Source organism: Heterodontus francisci, chromosome 25 (assembly GCF_036365525.1).
Source record: "Heterodontus francisci isolate sHetFra1 chromosome 25, sHetFra1.hap1, whole genome shotgun sequence".
Classification (NCBI taxonomy): domain Eukaryota; kingdom Metazoa; phylum Chordata; class Chondrichthyes; order Heterodontiformes; family Heterodontidae; genus Heterodontus; species Heterodontus francisci.
The window spans coordinates 32958537-32970647 of NC_090395.1; the positions used below are offsets into that span (position 1 = coordinate 32958537).

Consider the following 12111-nt stretch of genomic DNA (forward strand, 5'->3'; position numbering starts at 1 on the left):
CTGCTTTTTTAAAGTAAAGCCGTGTTACTACTCACCACCTGGTAGGAGACGCTTTGCTCTCTTCCCTATGGTGATCGCCCAATGGCCCAGTATGTGATTACTTCACACCTTCTTTGTTTCAGACGAAGACATGCAATTTCGGAATGTTTTAGGATGGGTGTAGGATGGGTGCAATTGACACCTCTTAGTTTTGAAGATTTTCCTTTGTCCCTGTTAGACAGTTTGAATATGCAAAAGCCGAGTCCTTTTTTTTCTCTTTGGTGGCCATTTTGGAACATTGTTTACTCTTTAAAAGAAAGGTTCATTTTTAAAATCAGAGTCAGTTTTTATAACTCTTCAAATTTTGTCCATAATATTTGTGTCATCACACTGCTTGGGCTGGATTTTGTTCCCAGCCTGTTGTCGTGTTTCGTGGTGGGGTGAGGAGGGGAGAGGGGTTGGTGGTGGGCTGGCACCGGAGATTCAGAGCGGCGATGGCCACCATAGAACCCGACACTGGAATTGCCAGGGCGCTCCATGGCGGCCCCTCTGCTGCTCTGCGACGGGACCCGAGTTTGCAAATGCAAATGCAAAAAAACCTCTCTGCATAAATTATCATGTGTCCCGGTGCGATCCTACCAGCAGTTTCCAATCTTCAGCTGGACCTGCGCCAGTCGCATGCCTTCACCTTCGCGTCCTAGAAAAGCCGGTGCCACTGAGGCGAGTGTCCTCAGAGCCTGTGAAGGTCAGTAAGTAATGTCCAGCTCCCCTCCGTGTTCAGTGCGAAGCCGGGTTAAATTGCCTGAGGGAGGTCGGAACTCTGTATCCATGCTGTGGGGGCGGGGGAGCCCTGCACCCTTGTTTTGTAAAGGAGGCCACTCTGCACCTGTTCATGGATGAGGGAGTGTAGGGGGCTCACCCTGCATTTGGGCAGGGGGGCAACACTGAAAGTGGATGAACTGTTTCTGTGGGGGAGGGGGGAGGGCACAAATTTGAAACGTTATACACTCCTGTTGCTGGTGGTCCACTGCAGGCAACTCGAATGATATTACAGCAGTCAGGCTGGCTCACTCTTACTTAAAGTTAATGCGGGAAACGTCATGCCATGCCATACAGCTGATGCTGCAACACCGCTGGAGCATGAATTAACACAACCTTTTGCCCAGATAGATGCTATTGACCTTGTGAAGGAATCGAGTTTACCAGGAGCATGGAGATGGGGATGGTCCACCCTGTCTTTCTGGATCCTCGTGCCATATTGAGGCATATCTGTGGGAGGCGGAATCAAGAGACAGGTGCGGCCCATGTGGAAGCTCCCAGATGCAAGCAGCAGCAGCCACCAGGCACAGACTAGCTCAGAGACGCCAGCGGGTCTATGGGACTTGGATGACTTACCTGTAGATGTCGGAGTGCCAGTGTCAGAGAGGTGGTCACAAATCTGTGCACTGCTGAATACTAACCTGTAGCCACTGGGCTTTGGTGGTTCCCCTATGCCTGTGGCCCTCAAACTGACAGTGGCTTTAAACTTCTGTGCCTCTGCATCATTCCAGGGATCCGCCGACGACTTGTGTGGGGTCTCTGAATCCGCAGTACACCGCTGTATCAGAGAGGTTACTGATGCTTTGTATAGGAGGGCTGGCGACTATGTCTGCTTCAGGATGGACCTTGAGAGTCATGCCGAGATGAACATTGGATTTGGGGCCATTGCAGGATTCCCACAGATGCAAGGAGTCATCGGCTGCATGCATGTGCCATCAAGGCTCCCACAGAACAACCAGCCGCAGAGCTCAATGGAAAGGACTTTCACTTGCTCAATGTTCAGCTACTATGTGACCACAGAAGTGTGTGCTCGCTTCCCAGGCAGCTGCCATGACTCCTTCATCCTGCGCCAGTCCCAAGTGTGGCTGCTGTTCACTCCACCCGCTCAACTTCAGGGATGGATTCTTGGGGTACGGGCTACCCCTTGCTGACATAGCTTCTGTCGCCAGTGAGGAACCCCAGCAACAATGCAGAACAGCACCACAACGCCTGCCACGGCTCCAACCGAGCTACCATCTAGCAGGCCATTAGCATGCAGAAGATGCGCTCCACTGTCTCGATAGATCGGGTGGAGCCCTACAGTACATACCAGGCAGGATTGTGCGCATTGTTGTTGTATGCTGCATTCTGCATAACATCGCAGTACAGGGGGGGAGGCCTTGCAGAATGAAGAGGTACGGGATGATGAGGACACAGAGGGCATCAAGTAACAACCATGCGTGGGCTTTCAGAGAGCTGTGATGGAGGGCAGACATGGCGAGAAGCGAGCAAGGGATGCAAGACAATGCCTGATTCTTTCGTGCTTCCACAATCCCTGAAGTGTGACATATGCTCCTCACACCACACACCACCATCCTGCATCTCATCTGAAATCTTCTGCCTCTGTAACATCTGCCTCTCCAGCATGACTGGCAGCAGCTGACTGAGGCATTGCCCATGTGACTGTATCAGTGCAGTGCCACATCATGCATATTGGCATGGCAATGATGTTATTCCTTACACTGGCAGTACTATACTGCCAGGCGTATGATGCAATGGGAAGACACATAATCGATACATGGTGGTAAAGCCTGGCTCGGGTATAAAATTAAAACCTGACCCTGGCCCAACCCGACAACAGCCAACCCGAACCCAACCCGGGCCCGAGTCCTTTAATTTTTTTAAATGCCTGACCTGACCCCAAAATAACAAACATATTATTGAAACAGAAAAAAATCGTACATTAAAATGAAAACAGTACGAAACAAAACAGTACAGATCAGCCCGACCCGACCCGAGCCTGGATGCTGGACACGGAATACAGACCTGACCCAACCCAATACAGATCGTCGGGTTTGGTCGGGTTCAGGTCGAGTAGCCAGGCTTTACATGGTGGCATGTGTTATTCACACAGGAAAGGCTGAAGTTATCAGAAAAGCACATTTAATTAAACTGCATGACATATCTGTCTCAACCATGAAGACCCATATGTGTCAAAGTGTCTTTTGAAAATGTTTATGGGTGCTCCTTTACAGTGTGACCTCTGCATTAGCAGCTGGACTGGAGGCATGCTGCTGGCTGATTCCCTGCTGTTATGGGTCCTCTTCTGAAAAAGCAAGGATGCAGATAGTGAACAATGCCAAACGTCAACATCACGGTTGTACCAACAAGGACGTGTCAGCAACACCTGGGAGATGCTCTGTCTGGCTCAGACCTGATGAGTATTTCTCGGACTTTTTTGTTCTTATTTAAGGTTTCCAGCATCTGCAGTATTTTGCTTTTAATTTATTAACGAGAGAGACTTGATTCACATCTGCTGCCACTCATGTGCCATCAACCCTCCCTGACCTCCTTGTCTCTGAAATGGCAGTGGCACCCATTTGGCATACCGTGTGGTGCCAACCAGACCACACCGAGTAATGTGGAAACGTGCCACTTACCTTTGCTGAACGCAGGAGGTCATTGACCCTCTTACGGCACTGCACCCAGTCTCGTCTGACGACCCCACGACTGCTGACCTCTTCCAGGCCTGCTTGGTCAGGTGGGAGAGCCTCTTCTTGCCGTCACTGGGGAAAAGGACCTCCGGCCTTTCCCTTGCAGCCTGGAGGATAATCATCAGGGAGGCATCACAGAACAATGGGGCCACCCTTGGTCAGACCTCAGGCATCATACAAACGTTGATCAGTGGGGCTTCTTGCTGAGTTTGTGGTGTTTTCCACACTCCTACAATGCTGCTGTCAGAACTGTCACTACAATGCAGGGAGAGAGTGAATGCAAGGCTGGCAGCCTTTTAAAGATTGTGCCAGCACCTACTCCTGCATCAGGTGACGCCTTTCACGTGTTGCCAACGCCGTCCCTGCCACGTGATTGTGGGGCAGGGGAGTGGGGAAGGGGCCAACTCTGCATGTTTTGCATAGGGGCGTGGTTAGGGGCAAACTCTGCACCTTTGGAACTGTCTGCAGGGCTAGCAGGCTTTTAAAAATGGTGCCAGCTCCTGCTCCTGTCTCAGGTGACACCGTTCGCGGCGTCACCGAGGCCGCCTCCGGCACATGTTTGGGGGGGGGTGAGTGGGGCGGTCACCATGCATATGTTAATGAGTTGCTGGAAATAGGATCAGGGCAGCGTGACAGCAGCAGCCCGTGCGTGCAGGCCGCCATTTTTTCGCCTAGCAGCAGGACAAGAAGATTCAGCCCCTTGTGTGCGTGAATAAGCGGTTTCCCATTTAAGACAGAGATGAGGAGGAATATCTTCTCTCAGAACGTTGTTAATCTTTGGAATTCTCTACCTCAGAAAGCAGTGGAAACTGGGTCATTGAATATATTCAAGGTTGAGTTAGACAGATTTTTGATCTACAAGGGAGTCAAGTGTTATGTGAGGCAGGCAGGAAAATGGAGTTGAGGCTACGATCAGATCAGTTATGATCTTATTGAATGGCAGAACAGGTTCGAGGGGCTGAATGGGCTACTCCTGCTCCTATTTCCTACATTGTTATGTTCTTATGAATGAAAGGGGTAGAACTGGGGAAAAAGAGGGAAATAGAGCGGAGCATTGCATGGAAGGAGGGAGATGGATAAGGGGACAGAAGAAGTCACTGCATTGTGTCTTTGGAAATAACAGCTGATACTGTGCCAGCACTTTCAGTGTTAATAGATTTTACTTCCCTTTGTATTTTAAACCAATGCTCCTCTGTTTTAACTTTGGTTGGCATTTACAAAGATGTATTACACTGTTATGAAGTTCTGGTGTGTGAGTCTTTGCAAAGGACATCTAAAGAAATATTTGTGCAGTAGCAAAGTTGGACTAAATTAAAACAGGAAAGAAATCATAAAATATTAAGTGTGTATAGTTATAATCATTTCACAGAAAAACATTTAGCACTGGATTGTGAGACACCACTAAAACTTTACAGAAAACGCACATGCACACACATATATATCGGTCATGAATGTTTATTTAGGGTCTGAACTAATGATACAGAGCACAGACTGTTAGGAGTGTTTCATGATCCTATTCAAAGATTAATAATGATTATTTGTGACTCCTTTTCTAATTTGATACGGTTACACCTAAAGAAGCAACATCCTCTAACATAGTAGTGACTTTCAGGCCGTGAGTCTCCAGGCTCTGCAGATACTCAATTTCTGTGATTGATTTCCTGGTAAACATGCCTGAGCTTTCCATCTCATTGTGCATGGCCTTGTACAGATTTTCATCCAGTATTATTTTGTCATCTCGAACATTCACAGCGCACACTGGAGGGTCTGACTCACTGTAGGCAGATGGTTTGTAGAATAGCACAACCAGTTGCTTGTCACCACACTGGTAGCTGATGAGCCCTGCACAACCCTTGTCTGAGTTTTCCATGAAGGCAATTTTCTTTTCTTCTCCTTTTTCAACAGGCTCCAGTGGTGACGTTGCCTTTCCAGCCATGATAAAAAGTCTACAAACAGTAAAGAACATTAATTCATCCATGTTGTATTGTTGCAATAAGAGAACTCAACAATAAACTGCAAAGAAATTTTCTTCACTATAATGTCGTTGTTCTTGTGGCAGGTTAGAGAGGAATTTGGGTCCCTACCACTTTACTCATCCATCAAAATTTCTGACTCATTTAGGGGTCGTTGCATGAGATATGGTAATGACATCAATCCTGCTTTTGCTTCCTTATCAACACTGGGTAGTAGCAGCACCTGGGGTATAGGCCATCAAAGGTTTTCAAATTGTAAAAGGCCAGTGTCTCCGCACTGCAATTCATCTCAAAGAGATTGATTCTGGTACAGAAACTGGCCTAATTATCAAAGGCAGCAAATGTTTGATTTCCTGCTATTGGCAGCCCCAGTTCTGAATTTTCTGTGGTTTGTGCCCAAAGGCACTAATACAGTCACGTGTCCCTGATCCCAGGGATTGGGACAGATCAGGTCCACATTCATGGGGTGACAGAAGTTTTGTCTTGCTTGAAATCTGCACACCCTTCAACCCAAAAGGAAATTTGGGGCAAAAGTCCATCAACTTACAAGGAGGTGTGAGCTTAAATTATTTTGTCATCTCCAATGTTAAAAGTGTTGGAGATGATTTTAACATGGATGTTATCAGAACTGATCCTGAGTCTGTTTGACTTCCATACTTGTGATTTTCTGTACAGTTCACCTCTCCCTAGACAAGAGACACTGCGCTCCATTGTAGCACCTTTACCACTGCGCTGACTGAGATTAGGTAACTCAGTACAGATAAGCAATCAAACTTGAGACCTTACTAGTCTATATGACTTGGTACCAAACTGACCAGTACATTTTACACACTGAGCCAGGAGGAAAGCTGCCTGTTATTGTTTCAGGAGGGAGAAGAGCTATATCTGTTCTCACCATAATAATGCCAGAAATTTGCAGAACATACTTACTCTGGATCAGTCAGCTTGATGGTGCCTGTATTATTTTTAACGTAAATGTAGTTGGTTTTGTCACCGGTCTGGCCCCTGTAAAATAGAATACAAAATAACACTCAGATACAAACTCAGATTAAAAAGAGGAATAGTGCAATGCTGGCAGGCTTGTCAATCTCTTGAGGAATTGAAGATTAATCATCAGGACCCTGCTAGGACCAACACAGGAGAAAAACGATAGGTGCAGGAAAAAACATTGTGTGTTTGTTTCATTCCCTTTTACACTTCTATTTATTTGTTGTAAGAGTACAGGAGATTAGAAAAAAAGGCTGTTTGACTGACAGTCAATAATCATGCAATCAGGTAATAAAGAGTCATTTTACTTCCCAGTTGAGCATGGGATGGCAGTGTGCCATGAGTTTGGACGGGTTCAGTCACCAATGGTGGGAGGGAGGGGCAGGCATTTGGAGGCTGGAAGTCATGTGATGAAACCTCCAGGAATATGTTCAACTGGAGTTGGCAAACTACCAGGTAGATCAGTTTATAAAAGCACTGACCAGTGTAAAACATGGTTTGATCCATGTCTGAGCTGAGGGAGCTGATTTCAGTGTTAGGGGTGTAACAACTGTCCTTGATGTACCCGTGCTGGGACCAGGATAAAATCATCCCGGGCTCTTGGTCCTGTTGGCTATCCATTGTTAACTACTGGAAAGTTCATATCTATGTATATTGTATAAAAACTGGTGGTAATACCCCCTTGGTTAAATTGCTTGCAGAGATCCACTGTCCAGACTGATTATATGAAGATTATACCAGAGCTGCATACAGCAAATGGTGCCCACAGATTTCAGGGTGAATTCTAATCCCATTGCCTGCCCAGATGAAGAATTGAACCTAGGTCAGTATGACTCAGCTGGTCCCTGATTCATAATCTGATAAATATACATAACTTGTCTGTGTGGCCTGGTGTTCAAATCATTCTATTCACAGTGTTCAAAATCTGCTTTTTCTTAGAGCTTAGTGTTTCAATATATATATATGCTTTTTCAGATGCAATTCTCATCATTTGCCATTACCATTGCTGTAAGACAATCTATTACACTATCAACATATTAAAAATAATTTCTCCTTAAAAGAGAAATTATTTTACTTAGAGATACAGCACTGAAACAGGCCCTTCGGCCCACTGAGTCTGTGCCAACTAAGAACCACCCATTTATACTAACCCTACAGTAATCCCATATTCCCTACCACCTACCTACACTAGGGGCAATTTACAACGGTCAATTTACCTATCACCTGCAAGTCTTTGGCAGTGGGAGGAAACCGGAGCACCCGGGGAAAACCCACGCGGTTACAGGGAGAACTTGCAAACTTCGCACAGGCAGTACCCAGAATTGAATCCAGGTCGCTAGAGCTTTGAGGCTGCGATGCTAACCACTGCGCCACTGTGCCGCCCAATTAGTTAATGTCTAGTTAGTAATTTCCTATTTTGCTGACTAAATAGCAAAATCACATTAGAACAAACCTTGTGCTTTCTTTTTTCTATAACTACAGTCCTGTTCAGGTCTTGAACTGGTAGAATGGCAATTAGCAGCTAAATAGAAGGACCCCATGCCAAATCTCAGTGGGAATCATAAATCAGTATATCAATTGACATAAAAATAGCCAGTAAGCACCAACCTTTGCTGTCTACGTAAGTCACTCATTTAAAGAATTCAACCTGAACAAGAGTACAGTGAAAATACAACACATGCAACTTGACTTATACCATGCCAGTTTCTATTAACTACGAACCATGATACTGTACTGAAGCTAAATGTATAGAACATACTTAGACGCTTGGTCGGTTGATGTGACAGCGCCTGCATCATTTGTGGGGCAACTTCTGACAATGTACCCAGAATTACAATTGATGCTTGAATTGTTTCCCATTCTGATAACTTCTTGGTACCTGTAAAAGAGAAAAGAAAGTTACCCTCAGATAGAAACACAGTTTAACAAGATAAAATTGTGGGAGGATTATAAATCCTCCAGGATTGTCCTGGAGTCTCCAGACATTGAAGATTAATCTCCAAAACCCGACTGCGGGAAATCCTGTAGAAAAGTCATTGGGCCAATAAAACACATTGGCCGGAATGTTATCAGTGTGGTGGGCCTGAAAGCCAGGATCAACCCGACCTCAGACATTTTTGGGAGACCTGGCTGCATTTTCCGGATGTCCGGCAACGAATTAGTTGTCGTTGGGGCTCCCGTTCCTTTAAAGAATGAGCACCTACCCCGAGGAACTGCCGGCCAATCGGAGGGAGCAGTGGCTACTAATGGGACTGCACCTGGAAGAGAGGACGCCATGGAACCAGGCCACCCTCCCAAACATGCAAGTAGGGTCTGGGGTGTTGGGGACAGTCAGGCAGCCCCTGATGAGTGGGGAGAGATTGGGAAGGCTGTGGAGTGGTTGCTGTGGGGGTGGCCATTGCTGCTGGGGGGCCCACCCCGAGCCACAGAGTATCTGAATAGGAGGGCACCCCCACCCCCAAGCCTGCAGGGAGGCCGCCAGAATTTACCAGGCAGTCTCCCCATGCTGCGGAGGGCCCACCCGCCACTCATAAAATGCCAGCCGTGGCAGGAAGAGCCACTTAATTGGCCACTTAATTAGCCTCTAGGCGGGAGAGCTGTCCTCCACCTTCCCTGCTGCTGGTAAAATGGCTTGGTGATGACAAGACGACAGGCACTCCGCTACCCCACTTTTCCTCACCATTTTATGGGCCCCCCTGTCTCCCAGTCTGTCCCCAGACAGTGGTAAAATGCAGCCCGTTGTGTTTGTTTCATTTCCTCTGAACTCTTCTGTTTATTAGTTCTAAGAATGCCAGAGATTAGAAAAATGGCTGTTTGACTAACAGTCAATAATCATCCAGTCAGGTAATGAAGATTTTTTTACACTTTCTAATTGACAGTGGGAAGGCGGTAGGGAAATGGATGGGTTAAGCCACCGATGGTGGGAGGGTGGGTGTGGGCAGTCAGAAGTCGGGGGTGGGGGGGGTGGGGTCATGTGATGAAACCTCCAAGAGTACATTCAGCTGGAGTTGGCAACCCTAGCTTATGGATCGATTTATAAAAGCACTGACTGGTGTAAAACTGAGCCATATGCAGCAGGAATGTCCATGGTTTGACCCATGGTGTGAGCTAAGTTAGCTGACCTCAGCTAAGACAGTGATAGGGATGCTGCAACTGACCTTAAATAAAAACAAGAAATGCTGGAAATACTCAGCAGGTCTGGCAGCATCTGTGGAGAGAGAAGCAGAGTTAACGTTTCAGGTCAGTGACCCTTCTTCGGAACTCAACTGACCTTGCTGCTTCTGTGCTGGGAACAGGATAAAGTCAGATTGGGTTCTTGGTTCCGTTAGGTATCCATTGACCTCTATGGGAAATTTCATATCTATGGATCAGTGTAAAACTGATTGTAACAGCCCCGTGGATAAATTGCTTGCAGCGACTTACCATTCAGACTCACATGTGATATGAAGGGTGATGTACCAGAGCTCCATAGAGCAAATGGTGCCCATGGAACCCAGTGCGATTTAGGGGCTACAAGACAGACATAGAGAAAATTGAGAGGAAAGCAAAGAAAAAAATAAACAATTTCCAGAAAAATATCAAAATGAAAAGCATATTCTTAAATCCTTCACAAAAATCACAATAAATCAGAGTCAGAAAACAAATCTTACAGCTAAATACAGAAAGAGACAGAGTCTGGCTGCTGCAAATTGCTTCATTATTTGGCACTACATCAATGGGGACATCGATGGAAATTTCAGTCAATGAAAATTCTGATTTTACTGAGTTTCATAGATGATACAGGCCATATTCCAGGAGACTCCCAGGTATTCCGGGGGATTTGGCAATCCCAACTGTGCTCTCGAGGCATGGGTTTGCGCCAGAAAAATGACCCGTCCTCCCCCAACAGAAAATGTTTGAGGAACTTCCTGCCCGTGACCTTGTACTAACAGAGAGTGCCACTCACTCCCTTCAGCAATTACTTCAAGCCAGACCTACCAGCACTATTGTAATTGACAGAAGTCTGATGTGGGAAATTACAATCTCACATCTTATTGCAAATTAAACTCTGGCAATAAAGAGCTGCTTCATCCAATACTCACTTAGATTTTACATACAAATGGAAGAAGAACTCAAGTGTTAGTTATTTTAATCTTACCTGGCTCTTGGAAGTATTGCTGTGATGCTACAACTCAGGATTCCTGTTTGATGAAAATACTGAGAATCACCAGCTCTCATTAATATATGTTGCACACTAACAATAAAAATGGTATTTGAGCCAATCACATTATAGTTACCGGGAATTTCAACAAATGGTGATTATGTCAACATTTTTATTCATTCACAAAGTGTGGGCGTTGCTGGCAAGGCCAGCATTTATTAAAATCCTCCATTGCCCTTGACAGGGCAGTGGTGAGTCATGGGCAGAAACTTTCCGACCAATATGACAAAGAACAAAGAACAAAGAACAAAGAAAATTACAGCACAGGAACAGGCCCTTCGGCCCTCCAAGCCTACGCCGATCCAAATCCTCTATCTAAACCTGTCGCCTATTTTCTAAGCGTCTGTATCTCTTTACTTCCTGCCCATTCATGTATCTGTCTAGATACATCTTAAAAGACGCTATCGTGCCCGCGTCTACCACCTCCGCTGGTAATGCGTTCCATGCACCCACCACCCTCTGCGTAAAGAACTTTCCACGCATATCCCCCCTAAACTTTTCCCCTTTCACTTTGAACTCGTGTCCCCTTGTAATTGAATCCCCCACTCTGGGAAAAAGCTTCTTGCTATCCACCCTGTCTATACCTCTCATGATTTTGTACACCTCAATCAGGTCCCCCCTCAACCTCCGTCTTTCTAATGAAAATAATCCTAATCTACTCAACCTCTCTTCATAGCTAGCACCCTCCATACCAGGCAACATCCTGGTGAACCTCCTCTGCACCCTCTCCAAAGCATCCACATCCTTTTGGTAATGTGGCGACCAGAACTGCACGCAGTATTCCAAATGTGGCCGAACCAAAGTCCTATACAACTGTAACATGACCTGCCAACTCTTGTACTCAATACCCCATCCGATGAAGGAAAGCATGCCGTATGCCTTCTTGACCACTCTATTGACCTGCGTTGTCACCTTCAGGGAACAATGGACCTGAACACCAAAATCTCTCTGTACATCAATTTTCCCCAGGACTTTTCCATTTACTGTATAGTTCACTCTTGAATTGGATCTTCCAAAATGCATCAGCTCGCATTTGCCCTGATTGAACTCCATCTGCCATTTCTCTGCCCAACTCTCCAGTCTATCTATATTCTGCTGTATTCTCTGACAGTCCCCTTCACTATCTGCTACTCCACCAATCTTAGTGTCGTCTGCAAACTTGCTAATCAGACCACCTATACTTTCCTCCAAATCATTTATGTATATCACAAACAACAGTGGTCCCAGCACGGATCCCTGTGGAACACCACTGGTCACACGTCTCCATTTTGAGAAACTCCCTTCCACTGCTACTCTCTGTCTCCTGTTGCACAGCCAGTTCTTTATCCATCTAGCTAGTACACCTTGGGCCCCATGCGCCTTCACTTTCTCCATCAGCCTACCATGGGGAACCTTATCAAACGCCTTACTGAAGTCCATGTATATGACATCTACAGCCCTTCCCTCATCAATCAACTTT

At 46.1% G+C, this 12111-nt stretch overlaps 1 protein-coding gene across 1 annotated transcript in view; it reads right to left on the minus strand.

Moving 5' to 3' along the window:
* Window positions 1-4928: 4928 nt before the first annotated feature.
* LOC137383808 (uncharacterized) overlaps window positions 4929-12111 on the minus strand; it is a 33736-nt gene continuing 26553 nt past the window's right edge. Inside the window, exons 2-5 of the mRNA XM_068057046.1 lie at window positions 10590-10632; window positions 8211-8330; window positions 6395-6469; window positions 4929-5437 (exon numbers count right to left, since the gene is read on the minus strand). Of these exons, the coding sequence (XP_067913147.1) occupies window positions 5044-5437; window positions 6395-6469; window positions 8211-8330; window positions 10590-10632 (632 nt within the window). The 3' untranslated portion in view covers window positions 4929-5043. The remainder of the gene's footprint in view (window positions 5438-6394; window positions 6470-8210; window positions 8331-10589; window positions 10633-12111) is intronic.